The sequence below is a fragment of the Lepisosteus platostomus genome, chromosome 14, assembly GCF_059453375.1.
Source record: "Lepisosteus platostomus isolate fLepPlt1 chromosome 14, fLepPlt1.hap1, whole genome shotgun sequence".
In the NCBI taxonomy this organism is placed as follows: Eukaryota; Metazoa; Chordata; class Actinopteri; order Semionotiformes; family Lepisosteidae; genus Lepisosteus; species Lepisosteus platostomus.
In genome coordinates, this window is record NC_142624.1 from 158662 (window position 1) to 177102 (window position 18441).

The window sequence follows — 18441 nt, forward strand, 5'->3', positions numbered from 1 at the left end:
GCTCTTGCATCTTTTCTTTAGCTAAAGAGAAAGTCCTCATATGAGAGACCTTTGCAAACGAGCGGTCATTTGAACGGGGGTTTGCCGACTCTCCAGACAGTGACGAGATTACCGCCATATTCAACTCCAAACCCCGACGCCTGCGTCCGGTCTAGAAGGCCAGAACCTCACAGCAGAGGTAGGCACGGATTGTTCTTGTGTGTGTGTGTTCGGCAGCCCCGGTAATTGTTGCTTAACCTGTGTGTGCTGCCGGGATACCGGGAGTCCCGCCGCGGCCGGCAGAGCTGCGCTGCAGTGACACCGACTCGCCGGCAGATGGTGCGCCCGTTTCCAGGCCGCCCTGCCCGGTGCTGGTCCCGCCCCAGACCCGCCCCCGGCGCGCTGTTCTCCTGATGACTTGCGGAAAAAAAAGCAGATGAAACCGGTTCGTAACCGGTCTGCGGCCCGGCCGGGGGAGGTGTTTGTGTTTCGGCTCAGCTGAGCTCAGTGCTGCTGCGGCGCCGCTCTCGCCAGACACGCAGCCCGGTACCGGACAGCTCGTCGAGCTCTCCCCGTGATTTCACTGCGCGTGTGGGTGTGCGTGTTCGTGGAGGAAGCCTGCGAGGGGCTGGTTGGCGACGTCATTGCTGTGAGCCGGTCACGAGTGTCGGTGATAGACTTGCCGAAGCGAGCAGCATCGACGCTCATTAACCCACGCGTGTCACCGGGCTGTGGCGATGGGGCCGCTAGTCTCCCGTCCCGGCCTGCCCTAGACTCCGACGCAGGCTTGTTGGTAAGGTCCTGGGTTGAACCGATCCGGTACCGGGTACCGGGTGCTCAGGGCTCACGGCAGCTGCGGTGTCTCGGACCTGCGAGCATGTTCACTCGCGACGTTGGACCGGAGCCGCAGCTGGTTGTGAAGCCTGGAGGGAAGTTTCCGTGTGTTGAACTGGAGTGGGGTACTGTGTGTGTCTGTGGTTACTTTGGGGCAGCGTGTGTGTGATTATTGTGGGGTGCTGTGTGTGTCTGGGGTTAATTTGGGGCAGTGTGTGTGTCTGGGGTTAATTTGGGGCGCTGTGTGTGTCTGGTTAATTTGGGGCAGTGTGTGTGTGATTATTGTGGGGCGCTGTGTGTGTCTGGGGTTAATTTGGGGCAGTGTGTGTGTCTAAGGTTAGTTTAGGGTGGTGTGAGTGTGTCTGGTTAATTTGGGGCAGCGTGTGTGTGATTATTGTGGGGCGCTGTGTGTGTCTGGGGTTAATTTGGGGCAGCGTGTGTCTCTGGTTAATTTGGGGCAGCGTGTGTGTGATTATTGTGGAGCAGGGTGTGTGATTAATTTGGGGCAGCGTGTGTGTCTGGGGTTAGTCTGGGGCTCTGTCACTCACTGTGTGTGTCTCTCAGCTCGTACTGGAGCCCCAGTGTGTGTGTAGCTGTGTGTCTCTCAGCTCGTACTGGAGCCCCAGTGTGTGTGTAGCTGTGTGTCTCTCAGCTCGTACTGGAGCCCCAGTGTGTGTGTAGCTGTGTGTCTCTCAGCTCGTACTGGAGCCCCAGTGTGTGTGTAGCTGTGTGTCTCTCAGCTCGTACTGGAGCCCTACTGTGTGTGTAGCTGTGTGTCTCTCAGCTCGTACTGGAGCCCCAGTGTGTGTGTAGCTGTGTGTCTCTCAGCTCGTACTGGAGCCCTACTGTGTGTGTAGCTGTGTGTGTCTCTCAGCTCGTACTGGAGCCCCAGTGTGTGTGTAGCTGTGTGTATCTCTCAGCTCGTACTGGAGCCCCATTGTGTGTGTAGCTGTGTGTGTCTCTCAGCTCGTACTGGAGCCCCACTGTGTGTGTAGCTGTGTGTATCTCTCAGCTCGTACTGGAGCCCCAGTGTGTGTCTGTCACTCACTGTGTGTGTCTCTCAGCTCGTACTTGATCCCTACTGTGTGTGTAGCTGTGTGTCTCTCTCAGCTCGTCCTAGAGCAGCAGGAGAGAGGAAGGACCGCAGAACTGGAAGCGAGAGACAGAGGGTTGATGATCCAGAAGTGCAGCTCTCTGGCCCAGGACTCGTCTCTGCCCCTCCAGCGCAGCATGGAAGTGCTGGTGGTGAGTGTGTGCGTCTGTCTCCCGCTCTGACAGGGCAGTGCTGTCTGGGCAAGCTGGTCTGCGAGCTCCACCAGTACACCAGTCCATCTCCAGTTCAGAGCATGTAGCACTAGCCAGCGAGACCGAGGTTGAACCAGCAGAGCAGTGAGCTGTAGCTGTGTGTGGTGGAGCAGTGAACCGCTGACCGGAAGCGGTGGGGCCCAGACGAGCCCCCTTTCACACCCACCTTCCTATTGGAGGACCCTTTATCTCCTGGGCAGGGATTGGCTGTTGCCGTGGCACCCAGAGTCAGGGAGGGAGTGGCTTCGGAACTGCCCTTTGTCGCGTCTGTGATGTGAGCAGCGATCTGACCGCAGATAGAGGGGGGATGTCACCGTGGAGCATTAACTGTGCACGCGCTCGATGGGAGCAAGCAGGAGTTCATTTCACACTGGAATACAGAAAGAAAAACAGTCTCGGCTGTTTAGCCTTCTTCGGGTAACATCTGAAGAGGTTCAACAGCAGAAATGTCTTTTTCTGCTCCTCAGGGGAAAGTAACCTCTGCTTGTTCCCGACAGCTCCCCACTCGAGCCTCCCAGATGCGCCATTTTCTCAGACCTGTGAACCCGTGAGCTAGGAGTGACCCTGCAGGCAGCGCTGCCCTCTGACATTTCTGCTCTATAAATGTCTGTGACTGTGTGTCAGCGGCATCTGTTTCACTTGCAAATGTCTGTGGTGCTCAGAGACAACAGCAGATCCACACTGGCTGACTCCCAGTGCACAGCAGTCTGATCCACTCCAGGGTGTACAGTGCTGTCAGTCAGACTCCCAGTGCACAGCAGTCTGATCCACTCCAGGGTTTACAGTGCTGTCAGTCAGACTCCCAGTGCGCAGCAGTCTGATCCACTCCAGGGTTTACAGTGCTGTCAGTCAGACTCCCAGTGTGCAGCAGTCTGATCCACTCCAGGGTTTACAGTGCTGTCAATCAGACTCCCAGTGTGCAGCAGTCTGATCCACTCCAGGGTTTACAGTGCTGTCAGTCAGACTCCCAGTGTGCAGCAGTCTGATCCGCTCCAGGGTTTACAGTGCGTCAGTCAGACTCCCAGTGTGCAGCAGTCTGATCCACTCCAGGGTTTACAGTGCTGTCAGACTCCCAGTGTGCAGCAGTCTGATCCACTCCAGGGATTACAGTGCTGTCAGTCAGACTCCCAGTGCGCAGCAGTCTGATCCACTCCAGGGTTTACAGTGCTGTCAGTCAGACTCCCAGTGTGCAGCGGTCTGATCCACTCCAGGGTTTACAGTGCTGTCAATCAGACTCCCAGTGTGCAGCAGTCTGATCCACTCCAGGTGTGACAGTGCTGTCAATCAGACTCCCAGTGTGCAGCAGTCTGATCCACTCCAGGTGTGACAGTGCTGTCAGTCAGACTCCCAGTGTGCAGCAGTCTGATCCACTCCAGGGTTTACAGTGCCTCTCAGCAGCAGGGTGGGGTTACTGTCCTACAGTGCCCCCTGTGGCAGTGTGAGGCCGGGTTCTGACCCGAACCCAGGGGGTGTGGACTAGAGTCTGGGATGGGCTGCAGGAGAGAGGGAGGACTGGGAGCTCTGGCGCTGTCGGAGCCATGGAATCGCCGGGATTAGTGTGGAGGGGGGGGGTGCGGAGGCGGTGCATTGTGGGAGAGAGACGCGATGGAGGCAGAGCGCTGATCCAGAGGCTGTGTGTAGCAGAGGGGCGGGCAGGGATGTCGGCAGACCCGTGCCCGGAGCAGTGCAGACTGGAGAAGGCAGGAGAGCCGAGTGGATTCAGTGTCTGAGTGGCGTGTGGATCTGGTACCTGTGTGCTGTGGCTGAAGGGCTGTGTGTCTCAGTGTGTCTGTGACGACAGCCAGGCAGAGTGAATGAAGCTCGACTGCGGTGTGTGTGCGCTCTGTGAATGGGCAGTGTGTGTGTGCGTGCGTGCGTGCCCTCTGTCAGTGGGCAGTGTGTGTGTGCGCCCTCTGTCAGTGGGCAGTGTGTGTGTGCCCTCTGTCAGTGGGCAGTGTGTGTGTGCGCTCTTGTCAGTGTGCAGTGCATGTGTGCGTGCCCTCTGTCAGTGGGCAGTGTGTGTGTATGCACTCATTGAGAGGGCAGTGTGTGTGTGTGCTCTTGTTGAGAGTGCAGTGTGTTTGTGCATGCGTGCCCTCTGTCAGTTGGGAGTGTGTGTGTGCTCTTTGTGGGCAGTGTGTGTGTGTGTGTGTGTGTGCAGTGTGTGTGTGCTCTCGGTCAGTGGGCATTGCCCTGATGACTCAGTGTGGGGTGTCTCTGCACATCAGCGTCAGGCGTGAGTGTGGGGCCGGAGAAGACTCTCTTGTCACTGGAGATTAACCCCTCCCTCCCCTCGCAGGCTCACCCGGTGCTGAAGGCCTTCATGTGTGGCTCCCTGAGTGGGACCTGCTCCACTCTGCTCTTCCAGCCCCTCGACCTCGTCAAGACCCGGCTGCAGACCCTCCAGAGCTCCGTACAGCATGGGTAATGTCCCGCGCGGCACAGTACAGTAGACTGGAGTAGATACCAGTAAATTCCAGACAGGTGAAAAACACCTGAGCTCAGCTCACTCCAGTTTAACAGAGCTGAAGCCCTGTATACTAATACTGTCTACTGCAGGACATCTCTAGAGCTCATCTCTCTCGGTGATTCGCAGGTCACGTGTTGGGATGGTAACGGTATTCCTCAATGTGATCCGCACGGAGAAACTGCTGGGTCTTTGGAAGGGCGTATCTCCGGTAAACAGCCCGTCTCACCCTCTAACTGTATCACCTGTAGTGTCAGCATACAGTAGTGTGCAGGAGGAGTGTGTGTATTAACCCCTCTCTCTCTCAGTGCAGTGTCAGTGTACAGTAGTGTGCAGGAGGAGTGTGTGTATTAACCCCTCTCTCTCAGTGCAGTGTCAGTCTACAGTAGTGTGCAGGAGGAGTGTGTGTATTAACCCCTCTCTCTCTCTTAGTGCAGTGTCAGTGTACAGTAGTGTGCAGGAGGAGTGTGTGTATTAACCCCTCTCTCTCTCAGTGCAGTGTCAGTGTACAGTAGTGTGCAGGAGGAGTGTGTGTATTAACCCCTCTCTCTCTCAGTGCAGTGTCAGTGTACAGTAGTGTGCAGGAGGAGTGTGTGTATTAACCCCTCTCTCTCTCAGTGCAGTGTCAGTGTACAGTAGTGTGCAGGAGGAGTGTGTGTATTAACCCCTCTCTCTCTCAGTGCAGTGTCAGTGTACAGTAGTGTGCAGGAGGAGTGTGTGTATTAACCCCTCTCTCTCAGTGCAGTGTCAGTGTACAGTAGTGTGCAGGAGGAGTGTGTGTATTAACCCCTCTCTCTCTCTCTCTCTCTCTCCTAGTCGTTTGTACGCTGTATTCCCGGTGTCGGGATCTATTTTAGCACCTTCTTCTCACTGAAGCAGCGGTTCTTCTCTGAGCGTGCTCCGTCCGCGCTGGAGGCGGTGCTGCTGGGCGCGGGGGCGCGGTCAGTGGCCGGAGTCTGCATGCTGCCCGTCACCGTGGTGAAGACGCGCTTTGAGGTGAGGGTGGGCACTGGGGGGAGGCGATGCTTCGAGCGGGGGAGAGGGGTCTCCGCGCCTGCCCTGTGTCCCTGTGTGACGCCTGGTGTCCCGTTCCCTGTGCTGCAGAGCGGTCGCTACAGCTACGCCAGCGTGTTCGGAGCCCTGCGCAGCATCTACGTGTCGGAGGGGCCGCGTGCGCTGTTCTCGGGGCTGACGGCCACGCTCCTCAGAGACGCGCCCTTCTCCGGCATCTACGTCATGTTCTACAGCCAGACCAAGAAGTCGGTGCCCGCAGGTATGGAACAGAGCCCCCCAGCCAGAGCGCCGCCCCTGTGGCAGAGAGAGGGAGTGCGCTGTGGGCCCAGAGCGCCGCCCCTGTGGCAGAGAGAGGGAGTGCGCAGTGTGCGCTCTGGGCCCAGAGCGCCGCCCCTGTGGCAGAGAGAGGGAGTGCGCAGTGTGTGCTGTGGGCCTGGCCTGTTCTCAGCACAGGGCCGTGTCTGTTGCAGAGGTGTGGAGCGCCCCCTGTGTGCCGCTGGTGAATTTTGGCTGCGGGGTGGTGGCGGGGGTCCTGGCCGCTCTGGTCACCCAGCCAGCCGACGTGGTGAAGACGCAGGTGCAGATCCGCCCGGGGCAGTACCGCTGGACCGGGGACGCCGTCCGCTACATCTACAGGGTAAGACGGTGCCTTGTGTTCGTTGTGTTCGGGGGGGGGGGCGCCCCTGGGCCACACTGACGCTCTGTCCCCCCAGGCTCACGGGCTGCGGGGCTTCTTCCGCGGCGCCGTGCCGCGCTCCCTGCGGCGCACGCTGATGGCGGCGATGGCCTGGACCGTGTACGAGCAGCTCATGGCCAAGATGGGCCTGAAGTCCTGAGGGCGGACGGGCCGACGCCGGGGACACGGACAGGAGGGGGGGCCCAGCCCGGTCCGGCCCGGTGCACTAGCCACCCCGGGTGTGTGTGGGGCTGGCCGGACTGACGTGACCCACTCGTTTCCAAGGCGAAAGGAAAGGGTGTGGACGACCTGGCTGATACTGGACACTGGTGTCCTGTTGGACTGGACACTGACACTCACTCTCTGGTCAGTGGTCTGGGACTGGACTGGACTGGACACTGACTGCAGTCTGGGACTGGATTGGACTGGATGGACAGTGTGCGGTCTGGGACTGGACTGGCAGTGTTATGTGCAGGACATCAGCGTTCACTTGTCCCTGGAGCTTGCAGGCGGATGGCCAGTGGTCACTGCAGCAGGACAGCAGAGCTCTGGGACACTCTTGGCTCCACTGGCTGACTTCTTTGCTTCTTCTCTCGCATATCAATTAACTTAACAGGGTGTTGTAATTACTATTAATTATTCTCATTGCTGTGGTTCTGAGAGGTTGTGTTTCTGTTTTGTACAAGATCCTCTGTGTTCTTTTGAAATGTTGAAATAAAAATCCTTGTTTTGTAAGTGTGGATTTAATCTCTCTGGGATCCTGGGACAAGCTGTACAAGGAGTTTTTCGTGTCTGTCAGAACGTGATGAGGGCATCCTGATTCTCAGTGACAGGATTGTCTCAGTGTGTGCCTGTGGGGCTTGGCAGACGCCTCTCAGGCACCGCGCTGGACACCCGTGTCTGCTGTTGCCATGGAGACGGGCCCTGGGAGGCTGTCAAGGCAGATAGGATTTGACACCCAGAGAGGGAGACCGAAGCAGTCTGGACTGTTCGCTCGGCAGGGGTTCGTACAGACAGCAGGGGCGCCCTGAATTCTGCATCAAATGCAGAAGTGTGATGATCCCAACCTGAGGAACAGAACATTCTGAGGTGCCCCGGCTCTGCTCCCACAATCTGTCTTGTATTGATCACTGACAGACGCACTCCACAGGAGTGAGTCAGTGTAAACCTTCAGAGACAGCATAGCAGTCTGCACACTGGGGAGTGATACAACATCAGCCTGAAGCCCTCAGCTCTGTGCCAGGTGCTATAACTCATTGGACCTCCCCAGTACAGACAGTCATTCCCGTGGTGGGCTGGAGACGCAGGTGTAGTGTTGTAGAAGCAGCAGGAAATATGAACTGAGAAAGATACTTTCTTTATCTCCATTCAGGAGAAAGGTGGACTTTCACCTTAACTCCATGTCTCCTCAAACTGCACTTTAGTCACAGATCAATAGAGGCTCCCTCACCTACACAGAGTGTGGAGCAAGGAGAATGAGAGGGTGATGAAACTTGTTTTTGCTACAGAAAACATCTGCTGAAATACCCCTGAACTCCTCAGGATGCCCAGCTGTGAGCTCATTTCCAAAGGTCAGCAGGGTCTCAGCACAGAGCTGCCAGCTGCTCTGAACGAGCTGGGAAGTTCAGTGGGAGGCAGGACTCCGTGAGAGATCGAGTCCCAGTCATCTCCGACGCCTGAAGACTCGCTCTCGTCACTGAGCTCAGGATCTGATTTGTTTAAATTTGTTTCTGTCGCCGCTCCTTCGCTCGGGCAGGTTTTGAGGGCAAACTGAAGGCTGCAGTGAGCAGGCAGAGGCTGAGGTCAGGGTAGCCCAGACAGCCACATTCACATGCAGTTCGATTGAGCAGCTGAAGAAGTTTGATGGCGGTGCTCCAGGAACTGCTGCAGTAGAAACAGGGCGGCGCAGGGAGCTTGTGTAACACACTTGCCAGACGAGGGGAGGAGACGCTTATCAGGCAGAGACAGAAAGTGAACCATCAGCTCCTTCCCCCCGATACAGTCAGCAGGGCTCCTGCCTCGCTGCCTCAGTCTCTCCCCGCCAACCTCAGAGTGTCCTGCCTCACAGTCTCTCCCCCTCCTGCCTTACAGTCTCCTGCCTCACAGTCTCTCCCCCTCCTGCCTCACAGTCTCTCCCCCTCCTGCCTCACAGTCTCCTGCCTCACAGTCTCTCCCCCTCCTGCCTCAGTCTCCTGCCTCACAGTCTCTCCCCCTCCTGCCTCAGTCTCCTGCCTCACAGTCTCTCCCCCTCCTGCCTCACAGTCTCCTGCCTCACAGTCTCTCCCCCTCCTGCCTCAGTCTCCTGCCTCACAGTCTCTCCCCCCTCCTGCCTCACAGTCTCCTGCCTCACAGTCTCTCCCCCTCCTGCCTCACAGTCTCCTGCCTCACAGTCTCTCCCCCTCCTGCCTCACAGTCTCCTGCCTCGCAGTCTCTCCCCCTCCTGCCTCAGTCTCCTGCCTCACAGTCTCTCCCCCTCCTGCCTCACAGTCTCCTGCCTCACAGTCTCTCCCCTCCTGCCTCGCCCTCAGAGCCAGAGGCCCCAGACAGCAGTAAAGACGTTAACACAATGCCAGGAAGGTCAGCCTGTGCAGTTCCTGTCCCTGGAGTGTATTTTCGGAAGAGGATATGAGTTTACAGGCAGCCTCATTGTCGCGCTGTCGGAACAGCGTGTGCACCAGAGCCCCACGGCGCGACCCGCTCAGGAATCAGCCTCTGCAGGCAGCCAGCTGGCACGGCGCCGCCCGCTTCTGAATATGGGGGCCGTCTCCTCAGCCTGCTACGCTGCTGCCACACCGACGCCTAGTGGCCAACACTGAGAACAGCAGCCTGGTGACGAGACGTCTTGACCGCAGTTTCGAGGCTTGTTGAATCCCTGAACTGTACCTGTGTGGTCTCTCCAGCTATCCCAGTGTTTCCCAGTATCTCTCTCCAGGTATCCCAGTGTTCCCCAGTGTCTCTCTCCAGGTATCCCAGTGTTTCCCAGTGTCTCTCTCCGGGTATTCCAGTGTTTCTTAGTGTCTCTCCAGGTATCCCAGTTTCTCCGGGGTATCCCAGTGTCTCTCCAGGTATCCCAGTGTCTCCCAGTGTTCCCCAGTGTCTCTCTCCAGGTATCCCAGTGTTTCCCAGTGTCTCTCTCCGGGTATTCCAGTGTTTCTTAGTGTCTCTCCAGGTATCCCAATGTCTCTCCGGGTATCCCAGTGTCTCCCATTGTCTCTCCAGGTATCCCAGTGTTTCCCAGTGTCTCCCGGGTATCCCAGTGTCTCCCATTGTCTCTCCAGGTATCCCAGTGTCTCCCAGTGTCTCCCGGGTATCCCAGTGTCTCCCAGTGTCTCTCTCCAGGTATCCCAGTGTCTCCCAGTGTCTCCCAGTGTCTCCCGGGGCCACTGCTATAGATCAGCTTGGCTGGGCAGCAGGAGGCCTCCCTGCAGCGGACTGTCACAGTCTGAGGGAGCCAAGTGATGAAGTAGTGTTGTCTAGATGAACATGTTTCAGCCACACAACAGCGAATTCTAATCAGGATTAAGTTTATTATAACATTACTATAAAGTTATAACCACGGCCCGTTTCTTGAATTTCTCCATGGCAACAAGAGGTCATAAACTGAACTTCCTGTCGTAACTAATACGGCAGCTACTGGAAAAAAAAGAACACAGCAGAGCAGCAGAGAAAAGGTGAGTTTGGTGTTGCGGGGTGCCAGAGACTCTCTCCCCACGGTCCCGGCGCCGACGCGCTTGCGACCCCTGGCGGTAGCTCTGCTGAACAACAGACCCTCCTTCCGGTTTCTGAGCGCACAGGGAAATGACGCCATCTTGGCTCCCACGGCTTCATCAATGTATTCGGTCTTTTTAACTTTTTGATTTTTTACCGCACTATATTTTATGGTAATTTCTTTTTGCTCTTTCCATTAAATCATTTGCTTTTGCTCGATCTTATTATGTTTATTTTTTTATCGTACTGTGTTGTCACGACAAGAACATCTTCGCTACCTCCTGTTTTCTTACATCTATTCTACAGAAAACTGAAGAGCGAGAGCCAAGATGGCGCCCTTCAGTCCTCAGTTTCATATCGCGCCTGTCTGGTAGGATCTCGGCTCTGATTGGTCCAATCTGACGTATAAAAAGATGTCACTTCCTTTGCACGGCCTCTTTTATTTCCTGGAGAAATAGATCTCCATACGGCGTTGTCTCGTGGTGAGTAGTGTTTTTGCATATTTTACGAGTTTAAGGCATAAAATTGTTTAAGACTCCGTTACGTAGGCCTTGGGGTGTCCTTTGTTAGTCCAGAGCAGCGTTTTCCGGTGCACAGGCGGGGGAAAGCACGTCTGGAGCGGCGACCTTCTCCAGGCCTGAAGCCGGGGCCTGGCGTGACCGCCCGGCCGGCGGTGGACCGGCCTTCGGTCTGGTCGGGCGGCGATGGGCACGCGTCTGCTTACTGGGACGTGTAAGATGACTTCGCCCTGCTAATGTTGGTGATCCTAACTGGATCAGACACAGCCAGGGTTTGCCGTGGCTGGCCCATGCGTCTTAGTGTCCACGTGTTCGCGGCGTGGGTTGGGCCGGTGCGGACGGCGATGGAGAAGGGCGGTGGGCAGCTATGGCCGTTCCTCTGGACCCCTGAGCCCCGGGCTCCGCAGATCAGGACTCGCCGGGGGACTTGCAGTCCCGCGTGTCTGCGTGGCAGTGGGAGGGCTGCTGGCGGTGTTACACGCGTGTACGTACAGGGTCGTTTCCGCGGGAGCGCACAGACCCACAGAAGCGAAGCCCTCGGCAGCCCCTCACAACAGCACTGGCCACATCGTGTCCGTGGAGCTTCGGTCAGTCCTGTCCAGCCCCTCAGTCCTGACCAGTCACGGTGGTTCTGCGTGTTTCCCTGTTGTTGCTGGGCCTCGGGACTCCACAGCTGACAGACGCGGCCAGTCAGATCCCCTGGTTTCTGCTGGACATCTGGACCCTGAGTGGCCAGAGAGTTGGTTCCAGAGCGCAGGCAGGTGTCTCATGAGGTTTGGAGGGTCTCTTTTTGAAGATCACCAGCGGGTAGTCATGGTCGCTGCTCTGTTGGTGTCAGTGACAGTCTGATTAACTTTCTGAGACTCTACTGGCTGGACTGGGAGCTGGATTAGTTCTTCACTGGGATTATAATCAGACTCCACTGACAGAGCAGTCTGAGACTCTCCGGACTGGACTGGGAGCTGGTTTAGTGCACTGGGATTATAATCAGACTCTGGTTATGTGCAGCAGTTTTACTACCGGAGGGTCTAGTTAGGCTGATGGGCCTCTTTCTTTTGTGGGAGTGGGTGCACACTGTTAAAGCCCCGGGCCGAGGTCGGTCTGTGGGTGTCGGAAGTGTGCGAGAGCAAGCGGCCAGGTTTTCGCTAACACCATGAGGGCTCTGGCCCCATGACTGGGGTTTGATAGTGACCTGAGCCACAGCCCAAAGGGGCATTTAACTATAGTCAGAAACATTTGTCTAGATTTTGGAAGGAGCTGTACATTTCAAAACGGGTTTAATAAAGAATAATATATTAACCCCCCTCTCTCTCTTAGTGCAGTGTCAGTGTGCAGGAGGAGTGTGTGTATTAACCCCTCTCTCTCAGTGCAGTGTCAGTGTACAGTAGTGTGCAGGAGGAGTGTGTGTATTAACCCCTCTCTCTCTCTCTGTGCAGTGTCAGTGTACAGTAGTGTGTGTATTAACCCCTCTCTCAGTGCAGTGTCAGTGTACAGTAGTGTGCAGGAGGAGTGTGTGTATTAACCCCTCTCTCTCTCTCAGTGCAGTGTCAGTGTACAGTAGTGTGCAGGAGGAGTGTGTGTATTAACCCCTCTCTCTCTCTCAGTGCAGGAGGAGTGTGTGTATTAACCCCTCTCTCTCAGTGCAGTGTCAGTGTACAGTAGTGTGCAGGAGGAGTGTGTGTATTAACCCCTCTCTCTCAGTACAGTGTCAGTGTACAGTAGTGTGCAGGAGGAGTGTGTGTATTAACCCCTCTCTCTCTCTCAGTGCAGTGTCAGGTCAGTATAGGAGTGTAGTAGTGTGCAGGAGGAGTGTGTGTATTAACCCCTCTCTCTCTCTCAGTGCAGTGTCAGTGTACAGTAGTGTGCAGGAGGAGTGTGTGTATTAACCCCTCTCTCTCTCTCAGTGCAGTGTCAGGTCAGTATAGGAGTGTAGTAGTGTGCAGGAGGAGTGTGTAACTCTTCTCTTGTTTTCTGCAGCTTTCCCGTCGTTGCTTGTCCAAGGGAAGCTCTCACGATGTCCGGAGGTCTGGATGTGCTGCAGATGAAGGAGGAGGATGTGCTGAAGTTCCTGGCTGCCGGGACCCACCTGGGCGGCACTAACCTGGACTTCCAGATGGAGCAGTACGTCTACAAGAGGAAGAGTGATGGTGAGGACGGTGGGGGTGTGGGGGGGTGGGGGTGTGGGGGGACAGGGGGCCCCGGTGCCCGGCAGTAAAGAGCTCTGTGTGCCTGTCCAGGTGTTTACATCATCAACCTGAAAAAGACCTGGGAGAAGCTGCTGCTGGCTGCCCGAGCCATTGTGGCCATTGAAAACCCCGCTGACGTGTGCGTCATCTCCTCCAGGAACACGGGGCAGGTGGGCGTGCTGCTCGGGGCCAGAGCCGACTCTTCCTCTCCTGTTGCACTCCCCTGGAGAGTCCCTCAGAGCTGAGGAGTGACCCAGCAGCTATGCTGCTGAGAGTCTCTGGGTGGGTTGTATCAGTCTTGAAGGGGTCCGGCTCAGAGTGGGGCGGGAGTGGGTGCACACTGTTAAAGCCCCGGGCCGAGGTCGGTCTGTGGGTGTCGGAAGTGTGCGAGAGCAAGCGGCCAGGTTTTCGCTAACACCATGAGGGCTCTGGCCCCATGACTGGGGTTTGATAGTGACCTGAGCCACAGGCTGATAGTGGCCGAGGCCAGCCGGAGGCGCTGGCGCGCGGGACGACTCTCACTCCCTCTTCTCTCTGCCTCTCGCCAGCGCGCAGTCCTCAAGTTCGCTTCCGCGACCGGCGCCACCACCTTCGCCGGCCGCTTCACTCCCGGCACCTTCACCAACCAGATCCAGGCGGCATTCCGCGAGCCGCGGCTGCTGATCGTGACCGATCCCCGGGCTGACCACCAGCCGCTGACCGAGGCCTCCTACGTCAACATCCCCACCATCGCGCTCTGCAACACCGACTCGCCGCTGAGATACGTGGACATCGCCATCCCCTGTAACAACAAGGTACTGCCCCCTGGGGCACCTCATCGCCACCCCCCGTAACAACAAGGTACTGCCCCCTGGGGCGCCTCGTCGCCCCCCCTGTAACAACAAGGTTCTGCCCCCTGGGGCGCCTCATCGCCCCCCCTGTAACAACAAGGTACTGCCCCCTGGGGCGCCTCATCGCCCCCCCTGTAACAACAAGGTACTGCCCCCTGGGGCGCCTCATCGCCCCCCCTGTAACAACAAGGTACTGCCCCCTGGGGCACCTCATCGCCATCCCCTGTAACAACAAGGTACTGCCCCCTGGGGCACCTCGTCGCCACCCCCTGTAACAACAAGGTACTGCCCCCTGGGGCACCTCGTCGCCACCCCTTGTAACAACAAGGTACTGCCCCCTGGGGCACCTCGTCGCCCCCCCTGTAACAACAAGGTACTGCCCCCTGGGGCACCTCGTCGCCACCCCTTGTAACAACAAGGTACTGCCCCCTGGGGCACCTCGTCGCCACCCCTTGTAACAACAAGGTACTGCCCCCTGGGGCACCTCGTCGCCACCCCTTGTAACAACAAGGTACTGCCCCCTGGGGCGCCTCGTCGCCACCCCCCGTAACAACAAGGTACTGCCCCCTGGGGCGCCTCGTCGCCCCCCCTGTAACAACAAGGTACTGCCCCCTGGGGCGCCTCGTCACCACCCCCTGTAACAACAAGGTACTGCCCCCTGGGGCGCCTCATCGCCCCCCCTGTAACAACAAGGTACTGCCCCCTGGGGCGCCTCGTCGCCCCCCCTGTAACAACAAGGTACTGCCCCCTGGGGCGCCTCGTCGCCCCCCCTGTAACAACAAGGTACTGCCCCCTGGGGCACCTCATCGCCCCCCCTGTAACAACAAGGTACTGCCCCTGGGGCGCCTCGTCGCCCCCCCTGGCGTGGTTGCCAGCTGTCCGCCGCCGTCTGCGCCGCTCGAGTCGCCCTGCTGGCCCGCGCTGGGAGCTCCCATGCACACCTGTTAGAGCCCGGAGCTGAGGCTGCGGCCGGTGATCTCTGGGTGTAGGCTGTGTGCAACAGTAACGCAGGGTCTCTGCGCCCCTCCCTCTGCTCCGTGGGCCGGGGGGCGAGATGGGTATGGGCCTGGCCACACTGCCCCCTGCTGCGGGGCCGCGGTCGTGCAGCCGTACCGGCGCGGTGGCCGAGAGCGCGGGCTGACGCGTGTCCTCTCTCGCAGGGCCCTCACTCCGTGGGGCTCATGTGGTGGATGCTGGCCAGGGAGGTGCTGCGCATGCGTGGGACCATCTCCCGGGAGCACGCCTGGGAGGTGATGCCTGACCTGTACTTCTACCGGGACCCGGAGGAGGTGAGGGGCTGAGCCGACCTGAGCTGCAGAGTGCGTGTGTTTGGGGTTTGTGGGGGAGTGGCGAGGCCTGTGTCTCCTCTGGGAGTGTCCTGGTGCTGGGGGGGGCGGGGGGGCATAGGCGCCCCAGGGCATGGGCGTGTCAGGGCTGTAAGCGTGTCTCCCCCTGCCCCAGATCGAGAAGGAGGAGCAGGCCGCTGCAGAGAAGGCTGTGGGCAAGGAGGAGTTCCAGGGCGAGTGGACGGCGCCCGTCACCGACTTCGCGCAGCCCGAGGTGGCTGACTGGTCCGAGGGCGTGCAGGTGCCCTCTGTGCCCATCCAGCAGTTCCCTGCAGGTACGTCCGGACCGCGGGGCACCCCCACGCTGACCGCTGGAGCCCTGCGCCCCTCTGTAACACCCCTCCTCTGTCTTTCAGGGCCCCCTGTCAAGCGCGAGCCTGGAGCCACTGAGGTGTTTGCAGGTGAGATGTCTCGGGTCGCGTCCCATACAGAGGGTGCCCCCTAAAACAGCCGGTGTCTGGGGGCTGTCCAGTCCTGGTGCTGGAGGGTCAGTGTGTCTGTGGGCTGTCCAGTCCTGGTCCTGGAGGGTCACTGTCTTGGTTGTCCAGGTATATATGGAGGTACTTGATGTTTCTACCCTCAGTTCTAACTCCTTCCCTCCTTCCGCTGGTTTGCAGAGGACTGGAGTGCCCAGCCGGCCACAGAGGACTGGTCAGCTGCCCCCACTGCCCAGGCGTCTGACTGGGGCGGGGCTACCGCTGATTGGTCCTGAGTGCCACCTGTCGCAGCAGCAATTTTTTCTCAACAAACTCAATAAAGTTTGCTGTTTCTTACGAAGCCTGTCTGGTCTGTCTGTAGTGAGGTTACATCCCAGCAGCCTTGGGTGCGACTCTGGTGCTATACAAGACACCACCACCACAGTGATGCTGCCTCCTGCCTGCAGGCTGCAGTACTGCACCCAAGCCCAGCAGTATGAATTCCGGGGGGTGAAACGGTCTCCAAGGGCTCCAGTGTTCTTAGTGTTTCTGAAGAGCAGCTCGACCTGGAGGTGTTTCTGCGGGTGGAGAGGATGTGTTAGTCACAGTGGAGGCTCAGAACAGACTGGCAGTGTCTGCTGGTAGATTAATCCGCCCCCACACAGCCTTCATGAAAGTGGGACGATAAGATATAACTTTGTCCATCCAAAAGGGTGAATATTTATCTTAAGCGTTGACATATGACACAGCAAAAAGATGCATTAAGCCAAGAAACGGTTCTGGACCTGCAGAAAATCTTGCCTGGTGCATGTTACACAAATGATCCTGTGTGCAGTGATCTGATTAACATCCTGACTGCACAGGGAGCAAAGGGTTTCTTGCAGACATGTTTCTTGGCCTCTGGCTTTTTGAACTGGCAGTGGGACTGAAGAGGGAGGGAGTCCTCAGCAATCAGCTGAGCTTTCGTTTGAACTTCAGTATAATGCAGCTCTTTCAGCTGTCTCTGAGGCTGACCAGTTATTTCACCAGCAAGATTAACAATCCTGGCCCATTTCCCTTTACTCTTAATGCTCAGGCTAATATACCACTCCATGAGACTTTTTGCTAACATCCTGTAAACCCTTTTAAACTGACTCTCCAAACACTTTCAGCTTCCTGATTAACAACATGCACTGACTAGCCTTAAAAATACAGTTGATATTCTCTAAAGTTCAAATGTTCATCTAATACTATTCCTATCTGTAACAATTTCCAATCTCCACAGGAGGATAGGGCAGAAAGGTTTAAGTGCTTATGTATTACTGTAGCCAGTGTTCAGTAGTAAGGAGCCAGTTCTTTGTACATTTCATATGTTAATATGAAGCATCCTTGACTGTGACAACACATTTCCAGTTTTCTTTATTCAGAGTAAGTCGTCAGCCCTTCTCTATCATCCCAGTGAACAGTCCTACCAGGGCCAGATCACCTGCGAACTGCCATAGATTAACAGAATTTCCCTGCTTTTTCATTTCATTGGTATAGCTGGAACACAGTAAAAGTAACAAAACACAGATGACTTTGCCTGTTGCCGACTAGCTACTAAATTCACTGAAAACACTACATCTTCAGTCCCCCTGTGTTCTTTCTAAGCAATTGTCAAGGAATCTAGATGTTCTGCAATCAAGGGATTTTTTTAAATAACCCTCTCTGTGCACTTAGCAAAGGTCAAAGGTCACTTTGCCTTGCCTCAGGTTTTCTGCATACAGCTGTAACAGTGGAGACTTTCCATATATTTGGACCAATCCAGAAATTCAGCAGTGGGTTGAGAACTGTTGGAGCTCCCCTAGATGAGCACCTTTCCCTGCAAACCATCTGGGTCAGAGGCCTTGTGCGGCTTCAGCTGTAGACATGAACCCCATTAATTCATGACATTTATCTCTAAAATCCACACTGTCAGACTGTCCCACGCTTGGTTAGGATTTCTTGCACAGAAACTATTCTCCTTAAAAATCCCTTTTTCCTTCCTCGTTTTTGACCTAAACTCCTAGTCTTTCTGCTTGCAGCTGCAGTTTCTCCCTTTAGAAAAGTGACTTTTCACTCAAAGACACTTTTAAACCCTTAGACATCCAAGCTTTATCGCTGGCCACTACTTTAACAGTCCTGGCAGTAGGGACAGTGCTTGCGCAGATCTGGATGTGTCGTCTGCCCGTGTCGGAGAACAGCTGCCTCTCTGCGTACCTGTGCGGACAGGACCAGGAGGCGGCGAGAAACGTGATTTCCCAGAGTTCCCTGGCGGTGGACGGCTCGAGGACGATGCGCGAGACGCTCATGCCTGGCTAACCAGAACTAGCGCAACGGGTTCTCCCAGTTCTCCAGGGCTGCTGACTCAGATACATTCCAAACACCTCCTTATCCCCAGGGGCAGATACATTCCACAACAAAATGAAAACTTGGGATCACATTTCCGATAAAATAAAAACAGCGAAAGATCCACGAATGTAACAGTGCCTGTGCATTGTAAGGGCTGTCCTATACCACCAAATAATCAGCTTTTTAAGGACGTATACAGACACAAGTATACAAGTATACAGAGTATACAGATACAAGTATACAAGTATACAGATACAAGTATACAGACACAAGTATACGAGTATACAGATACAAGTATACAAGTATACAGATACAAGTATACGAGTATACAGATACAAGTATACAGATACAAACATAGATAATACTTTATTAATCCCGTAGGGAAATTGATGAAGACCCGAACATTCCTTTATTCCACTATCCATTGAAGCTGTCGACGCAAATGTCAAACACAATTTTGACTCTTACAACCCACTTGAGTGCGATATGTTTTGTGATGTGTTACACGTGTTACAAGTGTTACACGTTGGTATGTGTTATTTGTGCAATAGTGATGTTTTTTACTTTTTTTCTTTTGTTTGCATTCTATTTAAATGTACAGGAGTGCTGTGTGTCCTTAAAACATTTCCCTCAGGGCAGGAATGACAACACAGTCTTACTATCTGGTCTGATTGAGAACGCGTACTGTCCAGGAGAGCCGGGCCGCTGCTCCTCTGTGTCGCGCTGTGGCAGACTGAGGGAAGAGACGGTCTCCAGTGATACACGATTCGCCCTCAGGGCCTGCTGGAGGCTGGCAGGCTCCCCAGTGATTTT

General features: G+C 56.0%; 2 protein-coding genes, 1 long non-coding RNA gene and 2 other non-coding genes across 5 annotated transcripts in view; 4 read left to right on the plus strand and 1 right to left on the minus strand.

The window, feature by feature from the left end:
• The window catches only part of LOC148648484 (uncharacterized), a 91063-nt gene that overhangs the window by 5442 nt on the left and 67180 nt on the right, over positions 1 to 18441 (minus strand). The window lies entirely within an intron of this gene.
• Positions 405 to 7010, plus strand: slc25a38b (solute carrier family 25 member 38b). The gene is made up of 8 exons (XM_088607115.1): positions 405 to 772; positions 1924 to 2058; positions 4418 to 4542; positions 4715 to 4796; positions 5402 to 5581; positions 5690 to 5858; positions 6070 to 6236; positions 6313 to 7010. Exons 2-8 carry the CDS (start codon positions 1987 to 1989, stop codon positions 6433 to 6435), a joined length of 918 nt encoding a protein of 305 aa, XP_088463241.1. The 5' UTR covers positions 405 to 772; positions 1924 to 1986; the 3' UTR covers positions 6436 to 7010.
• On the plus strand, positions 10307 to 15636 carry rpsa (ribosomal protein SA). The gene is made up of 8 exons (XM_088606327.1): positions 10307 to 10465; positions 12479 to 12648; positions 12739 to 12857; positions 13236 to 13481; positions 14678 to 14806; positions 14979 to 15138; positions 15220 to 15264; positions 15481 to 15636. Exons 2-8 carry the CDS (start codon positions 12516 to 12518, stop codon positions 15573 to 15575), a joined length of 927 nt encoding a protein of 308 aa, XP_088462453.1. The 5' UTR covers positions 10307 to 10465; positions 12479 to 12515; the 3' UTR covers positions 15576 to 15636.
• LOC148648487 (small nucleolar RNA SNORA62/SNORA6 family) lies at positions 11568 to 11706 on the plus strand. Its single transcript, XR_015926612.1, has one exon. It is a non-coding gene; the product is annotated as a small nucleolar RNA SNORA62/SNORA6 family (small nucleolar RNA).
• Positions 13020 to 13158, plus strand: LOC148648488 (small nucleolar RNA SNORA62/SNORA6 family). The gene has a single exon (XR_015926611.1). It is a non-coding gene; the product is annotated as a small nucleolar RNA SNORA62/SNORA6 family (small nucleolar RNA).

Bases quoted from the DNA above. Each gene is read 5' to 3' on its own strand.
- slc25a38b (XM_088607115.1), top strand. From the start codon at position 1,987: ATGATCCAGAAGTGCAGCTCTCTGGCCCAGGACTCGTCTCTGCCCCTC. The intron at 4,543-4,714 runs GTAATGTCCCGC...GGTGATTCGCAG, and splicing joins CAGAGCTCCGTACAGCATGG to GTCACGTGTTGGGATGGTAA. The intron at 4,797-5,401 runs GTAAACAGCCCG...TCTCTCTCCTAG, and splicing joins TTTGGAAGGGCGTATCTCCG to TCGTTTGTACGCTGTATTCC.
- rpsa (XM_088606327.1), top strand. From the start codon at position 12,516: ATGTCCGGAGGTCTGGATGTGCTGCAGATGAAGGAGGAGGATGTGCTG. The intron at 13,482-14,677 runs GTACTGCCCCCT...CCTCTCTCGCAG, and splicing joins CCATCCCCTGTAACAACAAG to GGCCCTCACTCCGTGGGGCT. The intron at 14,807-14,978 runs GTGAGGGGCTGA...CCCCTGCCCCAG, and splicing joins TCTACCGGGACCCGGAGGAG to ATCGAGAAGGAGGAGCAGGC.